Below are 25,576 nucleotides of genomic sequence, written 5' to 3' on the forward strand. Positions count from 1 at the left end.
CCTGCCCTTAACAAAATGTTAAGAATTTATCTTCACAAAGAGGATAGATTATAGTGGATTGAAATAAACAATCAGAAAAAGCTTTGTAGAGAAGGTGATGCGAGCTGGTCTTGAAAGATGTCTGGAGTATGGGATATGTATGGAGCATGGATAGAGAGACATGATGGACGAGGATGTTCTAGCAGGTGCAGAGAGAAAGAAAAGAAAGAAAGAAAGGGCATGAGCTAAGTGGAACAATCAGGTAGACAGAAAGACCAGAGGTTGACTCTCAATTGACACTTACAATGTCTTTAAAATTAGCAGGGTCACCGGAAATAATCATGACCACCTCGTTTAAGAAAGTTCAGGCTTCCAACGGACCTGAATCTGGGGCAGAGAAGAGAGCATAATAAACAACGTTTTCTCCTACTTTCCCAGACTGGAATCAAACAGCAAGAACTCTGTCCTGCAGCAGGAATTCTTAATCTGAGGTCCTTGGATGAAACTGTATGTTAACTTGTGCATATCTGCACACTTTTCAGGAGAGAGTTGTTGGTTTCAATAAGAAGCCAAGAGCTAAGATTAAGACCTGGAGAGTCTTTCCACTTTCAGAGTGAGACAAAGCATTTGCTTTTATTGCTAAGACCACTGAAGTTGGACCGCCCTACAACTGAACAGGTTAAAAATGACAGTGAAGAACGCCTGGTGAAGATGGCCCTTACATCCCCAGTCAGCTGCTAGTGTCATGTGCGAGTGAAGAAAACACTACCAGGAATAATACATCCAAGCCGATGATGTCTTCTTATGCTAAATTTCCCTCAATGATATTGATCAACATAGTTTCAGAATTTCCTTCAAAACTCAAAACCTACCCTTTTCAATTGCTTCAAAATCATGGCAGATCTTGCCTCTTGAGGTTGAATTTGGGTTTATCAATTGCCCGATGTTATCTAAAAGGAGTGCTGGTGAATAAAGAGGTAATAGAGTTGGGCAAATACCCACTTTAGGCTAAAAATGAGTTAAGGTAAAGCATAAAACGTTTTCTTAGTTGATTTCCTTATTTGACTTTTATGCATTTCCAAAAACATTTTGAACAATGATGACATCATTAGAGTAAGTATGTAACTTCCCGAGGCAACTGCTTTGAAAAACACTACGTGCATATCCTTACCGTATGTGGGGCTTCTTACTCTATAGGTGAACATCACGTATCCTATTGTCATCTAATGTACTATTTAACCTAAACTTACTATTTGTATTGAACATGTTTAGACTTGTCGTGCCTGTTTGCCTTTATTCATTTCACCCAGAGTTAATTCTTTTGTTTTGCTTTTTTCTTCTGTGAAATGGCCAGATACATCGATGCAGCCAATGCTTTGGAGCAAGAAACTAAACTGGGGTTACGACGCTTTGAAGTTTGCGACAACGTTGACCTTGAAACTATTTTGATGGAATATGAGAGCTACTATTTTGTAAAATTTCAGAAATATCCCAAAATTGTCAAAAAGGAATCATTAGACACAGGTACATGGCTATTTTCTAGAAATAAGGTTTTCTCTCATCTTTAAGATTGGTGTTTCTTCCTCATTGTATCCCCAGATGGATGCTACAGCCACCCTGCACTGAAAGAATAGACCAGAAAGACCATGTAGCCTCTAGTAGATCCTATACAGATAACGTCAGTGTGATTGTCTGGGCCGTGACGTCCCTATAGCCATGCTGCTATTTGTTCAAGGAATGAATATTTTAGGACAAGGAGAGCACAACCCCAGTATATTACAGGTACTTTTTAGAAAACCAACACTACTTTCATTTCTTTAGAGATGAAAAAGAGCTGTTGGAAGAGGATAAATGACAGAAGACCTTTTTGTTGTTATTGTTAGGAAGACCTATTATCTATCTTGAAAATAACATGAAAATGAGTATTGGTGAACCTAATAGCTCATGTATAGATAATGAAATGCTTTTGAAAGCCATCAATCCAGATAATGATCAATAGAATGTAAAGACCCATATAGGTTAGTAGTCAAGGAGGATGGCTGGAGGAAAGATGTAAAGTGAGGGCCCTATGTTCTGTAGTAACATTGACTTAGAAGTCTGTAAGTGGGGGAAGTAATTATAAACCAAGGGAGATCATTGTCCTGTTTACAAGGCACTTGTTAAGCCACAGACTTTAACATTTCATGTGGGGACCAGGAAACTGAGAGGAATGTCAATTAAAAATAGCCGGGGGCGATTCTCCTAGCTGGAGGGGATATTTTATGTGAGTTCCTTTCCAGTGCCACGTTCAGAGTTCCCAAGTCCTTGGCTGGGTGTTGGATCTGGGTTTTGGCAGAGAAAACACTGATGCCTAACCACTGAGCCACCAAGACTATCACTGTCACAATCTACTCTCTAGATTTCTGTTCTTTTTTTATTTTTTTCTTTTTTTTTTAAGGTTTTATTTATTTATTTGACAGATAGAGATCGCAGGTAGGCAGAGAGGCAGGCAGAGAGAGAGAAGGAAGCAGGCTCCCTGCTGAGCAGAGAGCCCGATGCGGGACTCGATCCCAGGACCCTGAGATCATGACCTGAGCCGAAGGCAGAGGCTTTAACCCACTGAGCCACCCAGGCGCCGCTAGATTTCTGTTCTGATCTAACTTGGAACCATAGTCTCCTGGGATACTGGGCACAGTGTGTTTATTTTAAGATAAATTGGCAGAGTACAACTAATAAGTCTCCATGAATTGCCCTGGTGTCCCACAGACCACAGCAAAATGGTGTCAAGTTCATGAAAACTTGAAATGATTATTGCCACCTGGCCCACACTGAGGTCGCCACCAGGTTCATGGTTTCCAACATGTTTCATATCTGAGGGCTTTGGGGTCCTCCTCTGTGTGGAAATTCTTGGCAAACATGGGCTTCTTTCTCTTTGCTGGTAGTTTCACTTCTTTCTACGTGAGAATAGCTTTGACCGCCCAGATTCTACAAGGCTGTAACACAAATTTTAAGAACAATGTGAGAGGACAAACATTACTGACAAATCACTTTCTCTTAAAAATTAACTTTCCTTTTTCTCGCAATATTTGTTTTGCCACAGTGGAAAATAATTTACCACAAAGAAGTGGAGGGAAGACCAGAAGGTAAAATGAATGGTAATTCGTCTTGGCCAACCCAACTCTAGGAGTTTGTGGGATCCCTTTCCAGAAGATTCTCCAGCTCAGCTCCATGTCTGTCTACCAGCAATTGCAGACTATGGTCATGTGACCTTGGTGGGCCCAGCCATGGGTTCTCCTCACGTTACAGGTGTCCAGGATATGGGTCACTGTCTGTTGGTTCTCCTGGTTTTATCACAGTTAACTGAGTTCATTGGTGCTCTTTCCAGGCTCTGTGCTCCTCATAAGGAGTACAGACCTCAGAGATGAAAAGATCCAGGTTCAATTCCTGGCTCTGCTACTCACCAGCTTGGAGCAAGTTTCTGACCCAAAGTGAGGTCCCCACATATAGAGGGCCCCATGCATGCTTCATGATAATACTCTCAGTAATGTTCTGCCTGAGGCTACCTTTGCTTTGTGCTCTTCTTTGGGAACGGTTTTATTGTTTTGATCAAAGTGTTATCCTTTTATTTATAGTTTCCATAAAGCTAGTCAGACTCTGACAATGAAAGATAACTACTTTTTTAAGATTTTATTTATTTGACAAACAGAGAATGACACAAGCAGGGGGAGCAGCAGACAGAGGGAGGGGGGAAGCAGGCTCCCGCTGAGCAGGAAGGCTGATGCGCGGCTCCATCCCAGGACCCTGGGATCATGACCTGAGCCAAAGGCAGAGGCTTAACTGACTGAGCCACCCAGCGCCCCCGATAATTACTTTTGAACAGAAATGGTGAGGAGCATTTTAAGGGGCCAGCTTTGGCATGCATTTGGATTCTGATTATTTTCCAGCCAGCCGCTCATGCCTGGAACTTCCCCAGCATTCCCTATGTGGCAGAACATTCCATGAGCAAGTGTCTTCTGAGCACTTTGCTTCTCTTTAGGGATGGAGCTTGACAGCTTAGGTGTCTTCAGCTCCTCTCTGAGTAAGTGTTTGTACACGGCAACCATAGAGGTCAGCCGGCAAATGGCTGGAGTCAGGAAGGATAATTAGGAAAGTAATGAATGCTGTTTATAATTTTATAATTGAAGACAGCTATTGCAATGAGAGGTTGTGTCATGAGACTAGCCATTAACAAATGAAAGTACCTTTTCCTAATTTGCGCATCTCACACCAGAGAGCAAGCTCCCAGTGTACCGATTTGCCCATGACCCAGGGGAGGTATGGTTATTTCATGGGATGGGTAACAGAATTAGGATGCCAAAAAAATCTTGACAATTTGGAAGATGGGCCCAAAATAACAAGATGAAATTTAACAAAATAAGGTATAAGCTCTAACCAAAGATTAAGACAAATAACTCCTTCATTACAAAATCAGAGACCTAGAAATTGGAATTAATAACAGACGCGGTGTGAGTCAGCAGAGTGATGTGATTGCCCGTGTGATCTCGGCCTCAGTGGAAATGCAGTGTCCACAGAGTGGGAGGTGACTCTGTTCTGGTCAGAAGACAGTGGACAAAGGGAAAGTGACCAGGATGAGGATGACTCTAGGAGGTAGGGTTAGTCTTAAAAACGATTGGAGCAGCTGGTGATGTTTAGCTTGAAGAATGGAAGACTTGGGGAGGAGCTACCCCTAGAACAACACGGTACCAGTCTTCACTCTCTAAAGAGGATTGAGCCTTCTTTGTAGAATTCCACAGGGCACACCTGGGAGTGGCAAATAAAGTTACAGTAGGGTGAGTCTGGTTTCATATTAGGAAGAATTCTACAATCGTTAGAGCTGACAGGAAAGGAATCATGCTGCTCTGTACATTAAGCACTTGTCTTTGATTGTGTTAAAGCAAATTTGTGAATCAGTTGCCTCTAAAGGGAAATCAGAGTGGGGAATCAGACTCCCAGTTCCCTGCCAGCCCTGCAATGACGTTAGGCAAGTTTCAGTGTATATATGTATGTATGTGTATATATATATATATATATATATATATATATATATATATATATGACCTCACTTCATTTAAATCAATGCTATTAATAAGGGTTTACACTTATAAAATGTTTGGTATTCATTTCCTAGATAATTTCATTTTTGTGCCAGCGAAAGGCCCGAGGGACAGGCATTTTTATTCCTAATTTACAGATGAAAAACAAATGCCGTACACCTCTTACGACGCTCACCCCTGTGGGTTAACCCTGGGGTCATCGCGTATGGACACTGGGGGTATCATTGGCATGGGCAGTCTTGCTGGCCAAACACCTGTTTACATTAGACACAAACAACTTTTTCTTTCTCGCAAAGACATGGAGAAATAGCTGCTCTCTGAGACCCCTTAGTACATGGGAGACACGCTTCCAGTGAAACTCCTGCAAACACATCTCACGTCTAAGGACAAAGGAACTGAGAAAACGAAACAACTTCTGCTATGGGGTTCATGTGGTGCCCTCCACGCATCCTGCCTCTCTCTGATTCCATCTCCTATCCAACAATATTCCAGTATTGAATTTTAGGTCTCATGGTGAGGACCTCGTGTACAAATTTATTTTACTTTTGCATTGAGGTAGGTAAAACATATAACATATATGCCATGCAACACATATATACACATACATGCTGTCAAACCCATATATACTCTTGTAAGTGCCACACCCCAGCACCCCCCGCCTCCTAATAGGTTCCCTTTCCAGCCAATACTCCCCATCTCCACCAGAGGCAGCCACTATCTGAATTTCCAGCCCCGTTGATTTGTTTTGCTTTAAGTGAACAATATTTGGTGAACATTTGTTTTGCAAATATGAAGATCCGTGACAAAAGAGATGAGGTAAGGTCTGCTTCCCTTCCACAAATCCCCTCTAGGTACACCCCGCACACCAGATCAAAACCACTGGCAAATCCCTAGGCTTTCTCTTATCTCCCCACAACCTGCCCCTTGGTCTGCTACTGTTCTTTAAGGAAAGTGGGAATGTTGGAGAAATGCTTGTGAAGCCATGTGTTCTTGAAATACAGAGCTATGTGCAGAAGGGCTGGAGTTGGGTGGCATGTGGGGAAAGGAAGAGGAGGTCAGGGGTCTCTGGGAGGAGGTGGACACTCTAGCCTGGTCTTGGAGGACCCCAAGGGGTAGACTGGAGCAAGCCAGAGCCAGGATGGATGGGGTGGGAGGACAGAGCAGATGGAGGCCCCAACTGGGGTACATATGCCGAATGCTTTTTTTTTTTTTTTAAGGTGCTACACAAGTTGTTTAGTTATCTCAAATTAAGTGGTTAAGATAATTTCCTCCAAGATCTTTGTTCCCTCCCCTAGAGTGATGAGCGACAGCTGTCAAAATCTTCCCAAGATCAGTCAGCAGAGGCCACGGTCCAGAACCACAGCGGGGAAATCGGGGGATGCCAAATCCCTCCATAAGGAGCATCCTAAACAGGTCTGGACAGCTTTGCTTGGTGTTGGTAAAATTGCAGGTGGCTGAGAAATTGCTCCAAGAAAAAAAGTCACGTTTATTTATTCAAGGACGTATGTTTTTAAAATGCTGTGTGATTGTGTTAAATTGTAGATTTTCTTCTGGATTAAAACCACAGGCAAATCTCTAGTCTTCCTAATGCCTTCTAATTTGAGTGGGAGGTCTCCTTCCTCCCCTTAGCTTTACCCCCCGGTCAGAGTCCTGGATGACAGGCTTTGAGGGGTGAGCCCTGGACCCAGAAAGAGCAGGGATCCTGGTTGCTACAATGCTCAATCATCCCATTTGAGGTAACTGTAGGTTACAAGTCTTCCTGTCCCAAAGCACATCCAGGATGAGGCCAAAGATTAGTCAGGAATGGCTCCTCCTTTCCATGGGCTTCTCCAAAGTACACATGGTCGGTCCCCCTCCGGACCTCCACACTGGACGATCTCAGGAACAGGGTGGGGAGCAAAAGGCAAGAGCCCAACAGGTGGGTGAGATCAATGGCTCCTGACTCAGGGGATCCATACCTAGAAGCTCTTGGGTTCAGACAAACATACCAGGTTTCAGAGGAAAGAAAACCTAGTGAAATTGTGAAAAGGAATGGCAAGAATGGCTGTCAGAGATGCCCGGTGGGATAGAAAGGCGTTTAATCATGAAATTCAGTTGTCGGAAGGAATCTCTCCCTCTTAAAGAGGTTGTACACTCCTGGCCAGTGTAATCTGCCTCAGGGGGAAGGGGGGGGGTGAGATGGGGCAGGAGAATTCCACAGGTGGAGGGTTGAATATCAACTCTGCTCCATCTCTAAACTCAGCCCCTCCCGCATCACACACCTCTGGTCACAAGAGAAAAGTCAGTGAGTGGGTCTGGGTTGAGGCACCATATGGTTTCCTTCACTGGAAAAGCTGCTTGGAACCCATGGCTTCCACTGACAGCCCTTCCCACACGGCTCAGCCAGGGAGTAAATTCGTCTTGCTGGGACTACACAGAAGTGGCCCAATTACACACAGGGTTTCCTTTCACTGAACTGAGAGCCAATGTGTGAATTTTGGACGATGGAATGGGCAGTTTCCACTAGCATCCGTCACTTCTTTCCACGGCTGACTTCTCGTTGTCTTCCTCTTTCTTCAGGAGGCTGTCAATAATCCCCACGCGGAGAGTGCTGACTTTGGCTTGAGCATATCAGGAATCAACAAAGGCAGTGGAGAAGAAAACGTCCGCCCACAAAAAGTAAGTAGAATTCATGAACATAGCACCAAAATGGGAAATTGCTTTTCTTTCTAAAAACGAAAATAAAAAATGTTATCGTTGTCAAATAGAAAAGCTAATACAGAATGGTCAGAGCCTGGGTGTGAGGTGAGCTGAGGAGAGCACTGGCTGAGGGGTTGAGCCCTGGGGTTCTGGTCTGAATCTCCTTTCTGGATGAATGGTCTTGAAGGAATGGCCCCATCTCTAAGAAGCTCAAGTCTCCCTATTTGTAAGCTCAGGGGTTTGGCAGCGACGGCTTCTAACGTCACGGTCAGCTTAAACGTCCTGGGACTGAAATGGGAAACGTCGGTGTTCTGGGTTATTGAAGGAGTTATGGTGGTGCACACATCCTTCTCTTCCTTTGTGTGTGGTACCTGACTAGTGGTGGCCCTTTTCCTCCCTGGAGGTGTGGCTCTAGGCTTGAGTGTCATTTCATGTGAGCCATGAAACCTCAGTTGAAATAGGGTAGATAGGGGCACCTGGGTGGCTCAGTGGGTTAAAGCCTCTGCCTTCGGCTCAGGTCATGATCCCAGGGTCCTGGGATCGAGCCCCGCTTCGGGTTCTCTTCTTGGTCGTGAGCCTACTTCCCCCCTCTCTCTCTGCCTGCCTCTCTGCCTGCTTGTGATCTCTGTCTAATAAATAAATAAAATCTTAAAAAAAAAAAAAAGAAACAGGGTGGATATTGTCCCTGATAGCTCTACCCCTTTCATAATGAACCTCATGTCTTGATCCATAAATAAGAGCGGCTCAGACAGAAAAGACTCAGACTGGGTAGATGGAGGAAAAAGGCCAGTTAACACATGTCCTTTGAGGATGAGAAGAAGCAGTATCAACATCAACAGATTTCTCTTGACTGTAACTTCCGGGGTTGTACTCCTTGTAAGAGCCATCGTTCTTTCTCTGGGCAAGTTCTCAGACTACAGGACGTTGGTTGGATTTAGCTCCGGCCAGCTCTTCTTGGGTAAACGAGACTCTGGCTGTGTGTGCCTGAAGGGGAAGCTGGGAGCATCTCCCTGAAGTCAAGGAGCTCTCACTGGCCTCCAGTGGCTCCCTGGAAGGGCCTCGGTGATACGGGTGATCGCTGGAGATGATGCGTTCAGATCAGTGCCTCCCGCGGAGAAACGCTTCCTGGTTTACCTCTGCCAGTGTCATTGTGTTTTGAGTCACTTTGGCCTAGTAATTCTGTGGCCCTAGTTTCTCCCATGAACATCTCGTGTTGATATGAATAGTCGTTTCTGATCAGGTCACAAGGAAGGGACCATTTAACCCAGCACTTAACCTTTGAAGGAGTCTGGTCATAAATTCTCTTTCCAGCAGAAGTGTCCTGAGCAGAGTGTCCTTAAAATGCAGATGGGTTTCTCCCTAGCACTACAGATGTTCATAAACTGAATGAGGGTATATGGCCAGGGGCCCGTCTCCAAAATGGGCCTATCTTGGCCGTGTTAGGGCCCCTAGCTTCGGCATTCCTGGACCCCCTACAAATTTAGTAGGCATGTTGTTCTTAAAGGCACTAGTCAATTTGCCTAGGTTCAAAACCCTGCTCAGACTTTCCCAGCTGTGTGACCTTGGGCAAGTTGCTCAATCTTTCCAAGCCTCGTTTCTCTTTCTCTGGAAAATGGAAATAATCAGTGCCTACTTTAAATATCTTGAATGGAGAGTATTAGCCTCGTGCCCGGTGTATGACATGGAGGTCTGCACATTACCCGTGCGCGCTGGCTACTGCTGTTGCTGTTTGTTTTCTTTACGCATCCTTACTTTTTCTTTCTGCCTGTCCCTTGCGGGGACGGCGAGGGGCCCAGGGAGGTTGGGAGACAGACATCGGGTTTGAATCCTGGCCTTAAGCCACTTGTAACCTGGGACTCTACTGAGTAGAGAAGGTACACGACTGTCAGTAAGTGGGAGCTATTGTCACCCTTGTGCCAGTGGGTTCTTCCCGGATGTGGGATGTTTCAAAGGACCAGACGATGTAGGGGAGGCAGACCTGGAAGGAAGCAGAGGGCATTGTGTCAGAAAAATGCTTGTGAGTTTTCATTCAAACCAACTTCATTCTGAAGGGTTTATCTGCAACTTAATTTTCTTTTCTAGAGTGTCCAACTTGAGGAAATCACCTCATTCATGATTAGTGCAGGTCCTTTTTAAGGCCTCACTCTAAGTTTGCCCTACGTACCAACATACATAAATGTGTCTTGATTTACTGAAGCTGAGCTGTTAGGGATAGTCTTTCATGTCTTAATGGTGTAAGTAACCATTACTCCGTTTCAGGGCCAAATCGTTGACTTCCGAGGGCTGCTCACAGATGCCATCAAAGGAGCAACCAACGAACTTGGCTTGAACAGCTTTGACTGTAACCCAGACCCCTCAGTAAGTGGCTAAGATGCGACATTGCAAACTGCCAACCTCCAGACAAACTTCAGAAAGATAATTTTGAGTCCAGAGAAACCCTGAGATCAAATCGAAGGTCACAGCAGCCTGCTACCACTTATGTCACCGAGATCCATGCCCCGTTTCGCTTTCTAAATTATGAGCAATATTGTAATGTAAAGCTTTCTGTTCCCACCGTCAGGAACGATTGTTGAAACCTCTGAGTGCATTTATTGGCATGAATAGTGAGATGCGAGAATTGGCAGCCGTGGTGAGCCGGGTAAGATCTGATATTCAATTCACAAATTTACGGAGGCGGATTGGGGCTCCTGGAGCATTGTGGGCTGCTTCTTTTATTAATAACAATAAATATGATCATTTATTTATAAAGTGCCCCCACTTGCAAAGGCACTCATATTGTTTAGAGGCACAATAATGCATGATAAATAAATTATAGAATCATAAAATTACAATACGAAAAGCCCACCATCTCACTACAGAGGCCAAGAAAACCAAAAGGGAAAAAGACTTAGAAGGGAAGGGACAGGTGAAAGGTTTTAGAGCAGAGCCAAGAGTTAAGGAAAGAAAGCCTCTTAGAGAAGGAAAGAGCACACCTGTGTCTGGTTTCAACAGTCGAAGTCTAGAAACACAGATGTTGGCAGTCTGATGATTTCATAATTGGGAATTTCCACAAAAAACAAGATTAGTAGTAAAGAGCTTATCATCTGGACTACTGATTTTTAAGCTTACCCTCCAGAATTTATTTAATTTTCTTCTTTCTTTAAAACTTAAATTCAGTTAGCCAACATATAGCACATCATTACTTTTAGATGTAGAGTTCAGTAATTCATCAGTTGCATGTAACACCCAGTGCTTATCACACCACATGCCTTCCTGCTGCCCATCACGGAGTTACCCCATCCCCCCACTTACCTCCCTACCCTCCAGAATTTAAAAGCAGTGAAGTCTCCTGGTGAGTGACACTGGCTCTGGAATCAGTTGAGCTGGATTTTATTTCTTTATCCTTCTCTTTCTAACATGACTTTGAACATGTTCCTTGGGAACAGAATACCTTCCTGAGTTACAGGGTACTTATCTGATATCCAGCAATCTCATATTTAATGAAAGACTAGAACCTAGGCAGACTCAGAGAGATGTTTAATATGCTCCAAGATGCACAGCTTGTCTGCAGTGATTAAGGGTTCCCTAGCTCTGGCTGTTCTGTTTGGCAGCTCTTCCTGTCCCTATTAGCTATCAAGCTGGGGGGTGGAAACACAAAGATGATTGAATCAGACACAGTTCTTGCCTACAAGAGTCTCTCATGTCATGGGTAAGGAGAACAAAAGGAGGGGTATTTTGTGTCAAAGTGTAGGGAAAGCATCAGGGAAGAAGATACACAAGAGACAGGCACATGAAAATGCACATGAGGGAGGGTGGAGGGTTCTGTGTCAAACAACATGCCTGCGAAACTGTACAGCTTTTAGCCGAATGAGCCACAAGGAGCAGTGGGGAAGGAGGCTGCAGAGAGAGGCCACAGTTTCTGGGTAAGGGGCACAGTGAGTGCTAGCCCACGGTTGGAGGTGGCCTGTAGGACATGGGGAATCTTTGAAAGGTGTCCATCAGGAGAACGGGATGCTCAAATGTGCTTTTAGTCTGTCCTAATGACAGTGTGGTGGATGGAGAACAAAGAAATGGAGATGAGGAGAGCAGCTCTCAAGTTATTACCAGTGAGAGAGGATGAGGTCGGAGCCAGGCTGTGGTAATTAGGATGCAAAGGAGAGCAGAGAAAAAAAAAATTATGCCCATAAAAATCAATAGTCTCATTACTGTTTCTGCAAAAAGACAACATGACTAGTGATGACAGAGTTGTAGAGTAGAACTGGCCCAAAATGATCCCACCTGGCATCTTTTCTACAGTACCATGGGAAGTAGTCATCCAGTCCCTGCTTGAATGCTTACAGTGATGGGGAGATCACCACCTCATGACTGATAAGTTTTGTTACTATAAGGAGGAACTTCCTTTTAGGGAATTAAACACTGCTATGTGGAACTCAATATCAGCTCTAGACGAGGACAAGAAATACTGCTCTGATTTACGGATGCTTTGAATTCCAAGGTAGATGAATCCCCCATCTGTGCCAAGCTTTTCCTAAGAAACTGTGGTAATAAGAATGTGAGGGGGGTGCCTGGGTGGTTCAGTCATTAAGCTTCTGCCTTCAGCATGGGTCATGACCCCAGGGTCCTGGGGTTGAGCTCCGCATGGCGGGAAGCCTGCTTTCCTTCTCCCATTCCCCCTGCCTGTGTTCCTGCTTGTGTTCCTGCTCTTGCTGTCTCTCTGTGTCAAATAAATAAATAAAATCTAAAAAAAAAAGAAAAGAAAAGAAAAAAAAGAATGTGAGTGGGAGGTAGGCTAGCCTGCAGATCCACAATATAAAGATAGGGGGCGCTCTCCCAAGTTTTTTTTGTTTTTGTTTTGTTTTGTTTTTTTGTTTTTTTTTTGGGGGGGGAAGACGGAGTCCTTTCTCTGTCGCTGTATCACAGGATCATGCCTATTAGGCACTACCAAAATCACTTCTATGAATACTTTCACTAATAAAAGTGGTCAGCCATGGTGAAAGGATGTGGGAGGACAGGGGACAGGGATGGGGACATAACATCTCACCAGCACTGAAAAGACATACTTTTATATTTTAAAACATGTTTATGTATTATTTAAAAATTAGATAATATAGGGGTGCCTGGGTGGCTTAGGTTAAGTGTCCAACTCTTGGTTTCAGCTCAGGTCATAATCTCACTGTCCTAAGACTGAGCCCTGAGGTGGTCTCCACGCTCAGCAGGGAGTCTTCTTGAAGATTCTCTCTCTCTCTCTGCCCCTCCCCCATTCAGGTACACAAACTCTCTCAAATACATAAATAGATCTTTAAAAAAATTAACTGAATATAAAAATAGTTACCAGATTGTTCTACAGTCACTCAAAATGACTTCTAAAAGGAAGGCTTTTCTGATATGACTCTTGATACTCACTATGCCTGGAACAGCTCCTACTGAGAAAGGCCCTGAGTGGCTGTTCTGAGATGTCCTGTGGAATTGAAGTTTGGAAACTGTAAATTAGTTATCAGTAAAAGCTGCCTTAATTGATGGTCCCGGATGGTGGCTACAGGGTTCCACTAGGAGAGGGCAAACCTCACTTTTGCTTGCTTGTTGGCTTCCTTGAATTTTGTAGAAGCAGTTGCTCCTGATGGAAAGTGGGGGGAGATCCCTGGGGGAAAGGAGACATTGGTTTCAGAGGAGCATTATCTCTTAGGCCACAAAAAAGCGTTTGCGAGATCAAGGAGCAGGCGAGGCCAGGCACTGGTTCGGAACTCTGTTTTGCAGTAAAAGCCAGTGTAATTTGAAGGCACATTCTGTAGCTTCTTTGATTACAGTCATAAATCAGCATGGTTTGCTATTGACTGAAGACAGGTATAGTCCATCGTTAGGAGATTTTGTTTCCTCTTAAAAGTACCGTATTATCTCATCAATCTCCTCTTGGGGGGAAAAAATCACTGAATGTGTTCATGGCATCCATTTTGGTGAACTAGCCCGTAATTACCATGTATATATACACATATATCTAATATGAAGAGTTTTTATCACCAGCACTTTATGCCCCATTGTAAGTCAAGTACTCTGCTGCTCCTCTGTTTATTACAGCTGTGGAAGAAAACATTAGTTTTAACAAAATGATCAAATGTGCATTGCAGGACATTTATCTCCATAATCCAAACATAAAGTGGAATGACATTATTGGACTCGATGCAGCCAAGCAGTTAGTCAAGGAGGCTGTTGTGTACCCTATCAGGGTAAGGATGGGAAGCCTCATGGGGGTGGTTTCTGTTCATTGTCCACCGGACAAACTGTATGTCACGCACCCATCAGGAAGAGGACAGGATGTTCTTCTGTCATCGCCTTAACTTTTGGGCTGTGTCACAGTATTTGGTTAAACACTGAAGTACCAAGGCCCAGTCCACTGCAGGCAGTTTGAAATCGTGTTACATATTGGGTCAAGGCGGGGTCTGTTCAAGTGATCATTTTAGATCTAAGACTTGTCAGTTCCTACAGATTGGTTCAAATTAGCCTGCCTCCCTAAAACTATACTTACTATCGTAGAAATGCCTCCTGTAGGAGAGGGCCTCTCACTGTGTTTCTATAGATCCCCCTCCCCCTTGACCCCCTTCATCTAGGGTTCTGTTTCTGACTTTTTGTAAACACCAGGCAGCCCCTTCCAGGGCACTGGCCAGGAACGCCATTGTATCATGCTCACTGCTCTTTCCTGACAAGTCTTTGTGCGGAATAGTTCATGAAACAGGAAGGAAAACAGAAAAACAAGACATTCCATGTTGGGTTTGCAGGTGTGGTGATGAGAAGGTCTGTGTACCCCATAGCTGTGGCTGTATAACAGACCACCCCAAAACGTGCATTTGGTAGACAGTCTGGGCCGGAGCCTGGGAAAGCTGGCATAGACAGGATGACTGAGACTTGTCCATGTGCCTCTCCTCCCCCAGCAGGCAGGCCCAGTCTTGTTCCACGGTGGCACAGACTTCCCAGACAGAAGCGAGAAAGGGCAGGTACCAATCCAGCAGCATTTTTCACATCTCTTCTTATAGTTCCTATATTTTCAAGTTTCTTCTTATATTTGCTGATGTTTCATTGGCCAAGGTCACAGGGCCAAGTCCAGATTCTAGTGTCGGAGAAATATACTCTCTTAGTGGAAGGAGCTGCAGCTAATTTGTGGCCATTTTCTGTGATCTCCCGCAGTCAAGATAACACATTTGTTGTATTGAATAATCTATTGATTCTTATCACTGAGATAAGAATGCAGACCCTAAATTTTGGCTGCTTCTAGTCTAATGAGACAAAAATCAGTAAATCTGGATGGTCTCCCCACCTTTTCTTCCTGTATTCAGACATGGGAGGTAAGAAATACACTGGCATTCAGATTTAGTAGAAATTTATTCACTCTTTCCTCTGAGTGGCTCTACAGTACAAGTCTTTGGGAAAGGATGGAACATCTCATTGGAGCTCTGGATATGTCATCTCCATGGTGTTATAAGCTTTGTGTGTGATGGCATGGAGAGTTTGGCAACAGCATCAGCAAGAAAACAAGAGCTACCTACAATTTTACTATCGTTTTTCCTTCTCCCTTGTTCTCTATCAGCTCTACCTACTGCCCTCGACTGTCTGGATTTGAACTAATGGGAGAGAATCATGGAAGTTTGTGGAATATGGAAGTCCACGCATGTCCCATTTGGAGTTAGTGTCTCACAAGGCATTCAGCACCAAATGTTCCCAACTTCTAAATCAGGCTTTGCCATAGCTTTGTGCTTTATTTGCATACACCGTTGTTGGTTGGTTTTAGTGTTTACCTTAAAGGGCATTCCTGGTTCACAACATTCCAAAGATTGCCAAATAACCCTGTACACAGAACTCCAGGAGAAATGATGTTATGTATGTAGGAAATAACTATTGTAACAGAGAAGGAAAGTACCCACATATGCCTTTCTTTTCCTTAAAAAAAAAAAAAATACTGCTCTTTTAAAAGCCACAAAAATTAAGCCGGGCATTGCTATAAGTGTGAAAGTAAAACGGGGAGAAATAAGATGTAAACAGGAGCAGTGAGCCTCAACAAAAGGAAGACCCGACTCGTTGTGCTGTGTTTCTCCCCAGCTTCCTTCATTTGTCTGTGCTGAGGGTGTGCCGGCTGACATACTGATTCCAAACCTCATCTTTGTTCCTTGTTTCCATAGTATCCGCAGCTGTTTACGGGAATCCTTTCCCCCTGGAAAGGTCTACTGCTGTATGGTCCTCCAGGTAAAGGAATCTTTCTGATTTGGTCTTGATATGAAGTGTGGATGCCGAGGGTGAGCTGGCCTGTCTGTCCTCATTCAGGCGGGGGGGCTAAGGACCACTGGGTAGCCACCTCCTTTTCCACTTGGGAGACTGACTTCTATCTGTGAGCAGAGGAATGGAGTGCAGGGGGTCACTCGCATTTTATCCTCATGTGTCTCTAGGCACAGGCAAGACCTTACTGGCTAAAGCTGTGGCCACGGAGTGTAAAACCACCTTCTTTAACATTTCTGCATCTACCATTGTCAGCAAATGGAGAGGGGATTCAGAAAAACTTGTTCGGGTAGGAATTCTTGATTTTATATTTTTTTACAATAAGTTCCAACAGAATACAGTGGTTCAACATGATGTTAGAGCTTATTTGTTTTTAAGTGATTTGTATGCTAGAATTTACCCTGGATTTTGATTACCAAAAGCCCAGGAGATAGATTGACTATTATATGTGGATATTAATCCTGTTCCCATCAGCAAAATATGATCTCCTTTCCTTTGGGGATGTGACCAACAGTGCTTTTTTGATTCCTGTAGCTTAGGAATGGAAGCCGGGACAAAGGTTGTTTAAGAAGTGGAATATTTTTTTTCTTCCTCCAAGAAACATTTATTTTTAAGCATGTGCAGTATATTCAGCTAACATTTATTGAGAAGCGACTAGCATATGCTAGTACCTGCACTAGATACCCTCAGAAAGAATCAAGAAATTAAAAACAATTATATTTTTTCAGATGCTCTCAGCAACTTTCCTCCACAGTGCCCCATAGCCTTACAGTTTTTTCCTCTCCTTAGGAGAGAAATAGAAAATACATTTTATATAAAATATAATATAAAATTTTATACTATAAAATTTTACTATACTTTCTGGCACCTTAAGAGAATACCTGTTTATGATTTAACACCTCAATGTAAGGTGGGTCCTTCTCAGAAATCCTGTTAAACTGTTGAATTCTGTAGAATGCCTGGAAAGTAATCAATACCAAGTCAATGTAAATACTATATATTTTCTGAAAAGAAATTACTCTAAAATATTATGCTTAAGTTACATTCCCTTGGATGATTCATTTTCAAAATATTATGGCTTCCTTGGAAGTCATAATGGAATATTTTTATAGGATTGATTTACCTAAAATGGCCTATCATTTATTACTTTAATTCTTTTCTCAAGTTACTTCAAATGTGTAAGTTTTTACAGTTCTTATCACCGCTTCACGATTGTAATTTGTGGAAATCCACATTGACATCTGTTTCTTTGTTCTTTGAGTCTCCCTTAGTGCCCGTCTAAAGGTGGGGTTGGAACTCATCTGTTCCTTAATTTGTGGGTTCTATGTGATTCTAGTTAGTTTGATGTCAATTAGTTAAAATCCAACTAACTATAAAATATTCATCAGCGTGAAGACTTTTTCTTTTTTTAACGTTCCATTTCTATGGGCTGAAGAACAATAAAACTTTTACAAGATGCCCCCAGAATCAGTTTAGATTTCTCTCCTGTCATGAAAAGTGGTGTTTACAACTGTGAGCACAAAACACTGCAAGAAGCTCAAAGAAAGATTACATTATATTCCCTGGACAGGAGTCCCCTAAACAGAAGAATAAATTCAAATATATTATGACTATTCTTTTTTCTTAAAGATTCTATTCATTTATTTCAGAGACAGAGAGTGAGAGAGAGGGCAAGCATGAGCAGTGGGAGAGGCAGAGAAGCAGATTCCTCGCCGAGCAGGGAGCCTGATGTGGGACTTGATCCCAGGACCCTGGGATCTAGACCTCAGCAGAAGGCAGTCACTTAACTGACTGAGACACTCAGTTGCCCCTCTTATGAATATTCTTTTTTTTTTTTTAAGATTTTATTTATTTATTTGATGGACAGAGATCACAAGTAGGCAGAGAGGCAGGCAGAGGGAGAGGAGGAAGAGCAGAGCAGAGAGCCTGATGTGGGGCTTGATCCCAGGACCCTGGGATCATGACTTGAGCTGAAGGCAGAGGTTTTAACCCATGGAGCCACCCAAGTACCCTCTTATGAATATTCTTAACGAAGACTGAAACTACTAAAAGAATTATCTTGTTTAATGTTGGATAACCAGAAAAGTCACTTAACAGGGTTTCTCCATTCTGTGAACATTTTATTTAACTAAAGTTATCCTTTGCTTCAGTATTATTTTGTTAGGACTCTAAGGGTGAGGAAATGAGTCCTTCCCCAAGTTCTCCCCTTCCTTTACCATATATTTGAAAAAAAAAAATAATAAAAACTAGTGTTGGGGCGCCTGGGTGGCTCAGTCAGTTAAGCGGCTGACTCTTAATTTCAGCTCAGGTCATGATCTCAGGGTCCTTGGAATCGAGCCCCACATCAGGATCCACAATCAGCAGGGAGTCTTCTGAAGGATTCTCTCTCTCCCTTTCCCCCGACTCATGCTCCCTCTCTTTCTCTAAAATAAATAAATAAATATTAAAAAAAATAACTAGTATTTTTAGGAAGAAAAAAGGGTACAAAAGGGAATATAGACCCTTGAGTCCTCTCCCTAGAGGCAACTACTACAGTCTGCTAGTGCAGCCTTTTAGAACATTTATCTGTATCTATATTAAGACCAACAACTTCATCCATATCTCCTTCCTTATTAAATACAAGTAGGAACATACTACACAATACCCTTCTTTTACTGAGTTTTTTGTTTGTTTTGTTTTTTTGTATAATTTTTTATTTTTTTAATTTCTTTTCAGTGTACCAGAATTCGTTGTTATGCACTACACCCAGTGCTCCATGCAATACGTGCCCTCCATAATACCCACCACCAGGCTCACCCAACCTCCCACCCCCACCCTGTCCCTTCAAAACCCTCAGATTGTTTTTCAGAGTCCATAGTCTCTTATGGTTCATCTCCCACGCCCAAATCCCTTCTCCTCTCCATCTCCCCATGTCCTCATGTTATTTCTTATGCTCCACAAATAAGTGAAACCATATGATAATTGACTCTCTCTGCTTGACTTATTTCACTTGGCATTAATCTCTTCCAGTCCCGTCCATGTTGATACAAAAGTTGGGTATTCATCCTTTCTGATGGAGGCATAATACTCCATTGTATATATGGACCATATCTTCCTTATCCATTTGTCCATTGAAGGGCATCTTGGTTCTTTCCACAGTTGGGCAACCGTGGCCATTGTTGCTATGAACATTAGGGTATGGATGGTCCTTCTCTTTCCTACATCTGTATCTTTGGGGTAAATACCCAGTAGTGCAATTGCAGGGTCATAGGGGAGCTCTATTTTTAATTTCTTAAGGAATCTCCACACTGTTTTCCAAAGTGGCTGCACCAACTTGCCTTCCCATCAACAGTGTAAGAGGGTTCCCCTTTCTCCACATCCTCTCCAACACACATTGTTTACTGTCTTATTAATTTTGGCCATTCTAATGGTGTAAGGTGGTATCTCAATGTGGTTTTGATTTGAATCTCCCTGATGGCTAGTGATGATGAACATTTTTTCATGAGTCTGATAGCCATTTGTATGTCTTCTTTGGAGAAGTGTCTGTTCATGTCTTCTGCCCATTTTTTGATGTGATTATCTGTTTCATGTGTGTTGAGTTTGAGGAGTTCTTTACAGATCCTGGATATCAGCCCTTTGTCTGTAGTGTCATTTGCAAATATCTTCTCCCATTCCGTGGGTTGCCTCTTTGTTTTGTTGACTGTTTCCTTTGCTGTGCAGAAGCTTTTGATCTTGATGAAGTCCCAAAAAAATCATTTTCGCTTTTGTTTCCTTTGCCTTTGGAGATATATCTTGAAAGAAGTTGCTGTGGCTGATATTGAAGAGGTTACTGCCTATGTTCTAATCACCAAGACAGCACGGTACTGGCATAAAAACAGACACATAGACCAGTGGAACAGAGTAGAGAGCCCAGATATGGACCCTCAACTCTATGGTCAAATAATCTTTGACAAAGCAGGAAAAAATATATAGTGGATAAAAAGACAGTCTCTTCAATAAATGGTGCTGGGAAAATTGGACAGCTATATGTAGAAGAATGAAACGCGACCATTCTCTTACACTATACACAAAGATAAACTTGAAATGGATAAAAGACCTCAACATGACACAGGAATCCATCAGAATCATAGAGGAGAACACAATACCCTTCTATACCTTTTGGTTTTTTCCCACACTCAACAGTATAACTTGTTTATTGTTCCAAACTATTATAGACAGAACAGTTCTTTTATAAGTCCGCATGGCATTTCCTTGTCTGAGTATACCAAAACATATTTAACCAGACTTTTCTTAATGGACATTTAGGTTGTTTCTAGTCTCTTGCTATCATGAACAAAGCTACAGTAAACAATCTCACTATATACATGTCCTTGCATGCGTAGTAATGTAGGACCATTTCTTTGAAGTTAAGTTGCTAGGTCAGAGAGAATGAAAAATCACCAATTGCCAAATTGCCTGACAGCAGCATCACACCAGCTTGCACACCCATCAGTGATGTGCATGTTTGCTTCTCCCACCCTGGTCAACACTGTGTAGAACCCAAATTTAAAAATCTTTGTCAATCTGATAATGAAACTAATATTTCAGTGCTCAAATATGCATTTATTTAATTCTGAATGAACTTGAGCATTTTCTTATACGTTTAGAAGATATTTATATTTTCTTATTTTCTGTGAAATGCATTTTTGGTTTTGGATATTTAAAAAAATGATTCAGGAGGAAAACAGATAACCTCTGCTAACCTTGAAGGATCTCATCTTCTGTCCTTTCAGAAGTTATTTTCTGAGCTCTTGGAAAGATCCTTATCTGGAAAATCTTGGTCATGCTGTCAAGATCTTTACTATGAAGCTTTTAGATAAAGAGAGCCCTTCAGAATTTTCCTCTAAATCAGAGACACATTCCTACCATTTGTTTCTCTTTCTAGTCCAATTAAAGAGTTATTTATAGGGAACTCTTGGGTTATGTTCCTCCCTCCCCTCCTAATGTTCTTGCCTCTTAGGAATTGATGCTCTTGAATAGTTGAGTGGTCTCTTCAGCAAATGCACACACCTGTTGGTGCTTACATCTTTAAACACTCTCCCCAGCCCCCCAATCATATGATTTAACTTCCTCCAAATACTTTAGAAAATTTTAGACTAATGCTTCCAGAGCACTTACCCGGAATTCTATATATTCTCTGGCACTGGAAAGAGCAATGGTGTGGTCAATATGGAGACATGGGCTCCAGATGTGGTTCTCCTTCCAACTCGTTGTTTGTTTTTTTCGAGCCTCTCAGTCCCTCTGCCCTTTAGGGAGCACCTTAAAAACATGTGTGGTTCTATTAAAGAGTTCTGATATTCCACTTTTCATTGGGTAGATTGCTGCTTTTGCGACATCCTTAATATCAGTTATATTGGGGCTTTTTTTTTTTTTTTTTTTTTTTGGTGATAAGTGAAATAAGTTGCTGGCTTCTAATGAGAGGGTCTCTATAGTGTCTAAGAGGCATTTGTGATGTGTGTCCCAGCATTGACACTGTTCCCTCAGTTCATTAGGCTGAGCCAACTGTCTTGGCCAAATGAAGTAGGATTCTGTGAAAGGAAAACACTTGAGGATGAGCATGGTTGTATCACACGTGCACGCAGTGGTGAAGGTGAGGGATTTCCGGCTCAGTGACAGGGAGACCTGTAAGGGATAACCTGCCACTACTCACGAAAGCCACAATCTGGCCTTCTCTGGGCTCTTCTCCTCTTATTTGATCTGTGCTGCTTTGCTAGTGCTAAGTGACATGGAGAATAAATCCCCTATGCCTATTAAAGAACCTCTATTCTTTTCTAAATCTCTACTGCTTTCTCCGATCAACCAGTGAAGAATTGTATATGGTGCTCAAGAGATCAGTTTCAAGGTTAAAAAAAAAAAAGGTTTAGTTTTTTTATACTTTTTTCATCACCACCACATCTCCCTTTAGAGCTTTTTATTTTGTTTTTATATGTCTGTTCTTTTGCTGGCTGCTTTGCTGTTCTTGTTCAGTCTATAATATTTTATTTTGGAATGGAACATTTTTTTCAATTGGGAATTGCCTTCAAGCACCTGAGCCTACCAAACAGAAGTGTTTGGAGTGGTATGGGGACCCCATAGAGTAATCTGGGGAGCAGAAAGGGGCAAAATTCTTCAGCCTTGTTACCCAACACGGGAACTGTATCCACTCCCTACGGTTCTTCCTTCTGAGAACAACCTTCATTGTCCCTAAAGGTTAAGGGAAAATCATCAAATGACTTTCCACATTCCAAGGCTTTTGTGTCCTTACGGAACATGTGATTGGCAGGGAGTCTCAGGGGCTAACTAACTGACTAGAAGCTCAGGCACTGAGTTTTATCTTAAGCTCTCCTATTTATGGTTAGTAACCTTGAGCTTACCATTAACTCTCTCTGGCTCTAATCTTATCAAGTGATAAGTAGAAATAATTGGACCATCCATGGGGTTTTGCTAAGGAGAAATAATTGTGATGATTATAAAATTATTGTGGAAGAACAGAGTGCAGCATAAATGCTTAATAGTACAGCCAGCCTAAGCTTTTAATCTCTGGGAGCATCAGTGAACTTGAAGTTAAGTGTATGAATTTGAACATGTGGTTGCTTTTCTCCTTCCCAGGTGTTATTTGAACTTGCCCGCTATCACGCCCCTTCCACCATCTTCCTGGACGAGCTGGAGTCAGTGATGAGTCAGAGAGGCACTGCTCCTGGGTAACAGACAGGGGGTTTTTTTTGGTCATCACTTCTCCCCTCTTGTAAGTGTGTTTGATGGTCGGAAGCCCATCGACATTTACCAGCAGAATGAGCCTATTAATAAGCCCACAAATTTTCTGCAGACACATGGAAAGGTCTTTAAATTAGATCCTGTTAACTGAATAGCTGATTTAAGTAGTTTTTATAACCGGAGGAAATGTCATCCTCCCTTCCCCCTTTCCCCACAGAGTGGTTTTCAGGACTGAAGATCACCCAGCCCCATGATCCCAGGCTGCCATCACGGTCTCACTGGCCCAGAATAGCTGCCTGTGACCACTGCCTCTGGAGCCAGAGGGGCTGCCTGTGGGGAATGGGGCTGCAAAGGCCAAGGCCCAAGGGGCAGCCCTTGACAAGGTGTGTGAGGCCGGGGAAGCCACCACTTCTCTGTGACATCAGGTTGTGGCTTAGCCTGATTTTAAATATATCACATATGTTATCTCTAAAGATGAAGTGTCCACTAAAGTCCCCAGCAGGAAAGCACACATCTCAGACTGCAGTGAGCCTCCTGTGTGTGTGTGTGTTTTAAGAAAGTCTTTCTGGGGGCGCCTGGGTGGCTCAGTGGGTTAAGCCGCTGCCTTCGGCTCAGGTCATGATCTCAGAGTCCTGGGATCGAGCCCCGCATCAGGCTCTCTGCTTGGCGGGAAGCCTGCTTCCTCCTCTCTCTCTGCCTGCCTCTCTGCCTACTTGTGATCTCTCTGTCAAATAAATAAATAAAAATCTTAAAAAAAAAAAAAAAAGAAAGTCTTTCTGTCTTCGTCAGAAGTATTCTTCTTTGAAACTTTTTACTAAACCTGGCTTGGAAAAACACATCTCTGGCAAATCTCAACACAGCTACATTTATTAATGGCCTCTAATGGTCCATTATCAAGGCCGAACTAATAGTAATAAAAGGCAAATATTTAGCTTCTTGGATGTATAACTACAATATAATTTATGAAATTTTATTTATTGAAAATCATTTTCCTAATGGCAAAGCAACCATTAAGATGCACCCAAGAGGCATGGCATTGATGGCACTGATTGAAATGGGACAGTTGCCATGGCTTAATGGGTGCTAGTGAGCCCCAGGCTGGGACACCCTGTCCCTCTCTTCAGGACCTGATGGGAGGAGACCAGTGCAGAGGCACCCAGCTGGGCACCAACCAGACAGATCAACCACCCTACTGGTCATTCCCTCTGCAAAGACCCGGCCCGCCTGGCCTGCCTCACCAGAGTGACCTGTGTGCTTGTTCTTCGTTCACTTGGTCCTTCTCCGCTCCCAGGGTTCCCCACAGCTTTGAACAGGCTGATTTGGGAACTTCATCAACTATCCTAGGGTGTACTCCAGGGTTTGTGTGGAACGTCAGCTTCCTTGTCTGGAACTTGGACCCTAAAACTAGAGTCTTCAAAGGGCCAAGGAATAAGGGCAGGTGCTCTGAAGACTTCATGGGTCATATGATGTTAAAAGATTAATTATGAGTCATTGATAAATATATAATTATGCTGTGAGACTGTCCTTTCTCTTAGGACAAGGCAGTTTGATGGTGAGTGGCACAGTTCTTAAAAAAAAACACACCACATACCTAATCTATGCTGCCACCGTGCACATGCAGAGATGAGAGGCTGGCTGTCGTGTGGTCCAAGAAACGGATTTTTTTGTCCTTTTACTTCAATCTCTACAAGAAAAGAGGAAGGAGAGCCTGCTGAATGTAGTCAGTACTTAGAGCCAGTCTACATTGTTAGGTCCTGTACTGAGGTCCTTCTTGCTGGAGGGGTCTTGGCCGTGATGGAGGAGGGGCTCAGAGGGTGAATTTCCATCTGCTGTGTGGGGCAAGCATACTTTCCGTGTCATTGTCTTGTCTCTTATTAGAAGAGAATGAAACAGATTCATCATGGTAGCTCATTTCTCCTCTTCAATAGATTATATTCACAAATTATACTAAAGGAAATACTGTGTATAAACGTACTTTCATGCCTGCTACCAAAATGGAAGGATTCTTCTCAATTACACTGTGTTTACCAAGGGCAGATAGCGCTGTAGGGGAACATGGTTGCTTTGAGTCCATTGGGGCTACTGTCTACTTTTCAGCTCTTTTCTAGTTCACTGCCAGCCTTTGGTTTTCTTTTCAATATCGTCACTATATTCATTTACTTCCTTTCTATCACCCTCTATGTGAAAATAGTACCATATTGTTTGTTTCCTCTAACCCTAGTACGAGTGGCTCCTTAGAATGAGACAGGGAACCTGTTTTACAGGGAGAGTCATTGATGTGAGTGCCAGTCTTGTCCTAGAAGCAAAGGCTCCACATCTTGCAATAATCTCCCCTCTGGTCCCTTTGTAGCGGAGAACATGAAGGAAGCCTTCGGATGAAGACAGAGTTACTGGTGCAAATGGATGGCCTGGCTCGCTCAGAAGATCTCGTGTTTGTCTTAGCAGCCTCTAACCTGCCATGGTAAGAGATCTTAGTACATTTTGAATACATTTTTAAAAAAGATTTATCAATTTGAGAGAGAGTGTGTGCAGGCACGCAGGAGGGAGAGGCAGAGAGAGATGGAAAGGGAATCTTAAGCAGACTCCCCGCTGAGTGCAGAGCCCTATGTGGGGCTCAATCCCACCACCTGGGATCATGACCTGAGCCAAGACAGTCTAATGCTTAACTGATTGAGCTACCCAGGTGCCCCCTGATACATTTTCATGAGCCAGTGAGTACGGATGAAGACACTGTGTTGACCATTTTGGGCAAAGTCTCATGGTTTGGTTCCTGCCCTGGAAGATTAATCAGAAGTCTTTCCTGGTCAAGTCCTCAGTCCTTACTATCTGTACCAGGAAAGAATCTGCCTTAATAGAAGGAACATAGGCCAGGACTACCACTATCAATATTTAAAATG

General features: G+C 43.0%; 1 protein-coding gene across 1 annotated transcript in view; it reads left to right on the forward strand.

The window, feature by feature from the left end:
- Positions 1 to 1,412: 1,412 nt before the first annotated feature.
- Positions 1,413 to 25,576, forward strand: part of LOC111142605 (katanin catalytic subunit A1 like 2) — a 43,525-nt gene continuing 19,361 nt past the window's right edge. The window contains exons 1-11 of the mRNA XM_022495906.1: positions 1,413 to 1,503; positions 3,059 to 3,101; positions 6,347 to 6,464; positions 7,611 to 7,709; positions 9,990 to 10,088; positions 10,291 to 10,368; positions 13,832 to 13,930; positions 15,875 to 15,938; positions 16,139 to 16,257; positions 22,575 to 22,666; positions 25,030 to 25,140. Coding sequence (XP_022351614.1) covers positions 1,428 to 1,503; positions 3,059 to 3,101; positions 6,347 to 6,464; positions 7,611 to 7,709; positions 9,990 to 10,088; positions 10,291 to 10,368; positions 13,832 to 13,930; positions 15,875 to 15,938; positions 16,139 to 16,257; positions 22,575 to 22,666; positions 25,030 to 25,140 — 998 coding nt within the window. The 5' untranslated portion in view covers positions 1,413 to 1,427. The remainder of the gene's footprint in view (positions 1,504 to 3,058; positions 3,102 to 6,346; positions 6,465 to 7,610; positions 7,710 to 9,989; positions 10,089 to 10,290; positions 10,369 to 13,831; positions 13,931 to 15,874; positions 15,939 to 16,138; positions 16,258 to 22,574; positions 22,667 to 25,029; positions 25,141 to 25,576) is intronic.

The sequence above is a fragment of the Enhydra lutris genome, unplaced genomic scaffold (assembly GCF_002288905.1).
Source record: "Enhydra lutris kenyoni isolate GAN:26980312 unplaced genomic scaffold, ASM228890v2 scaffoldscaffold8, whole genome shotgun sequence".
NCBI lineage: Eukaryota > Metazoa > Chordata > Mammalia > Carnivora > Mustelidae > Enhydra > Enhydra lutris.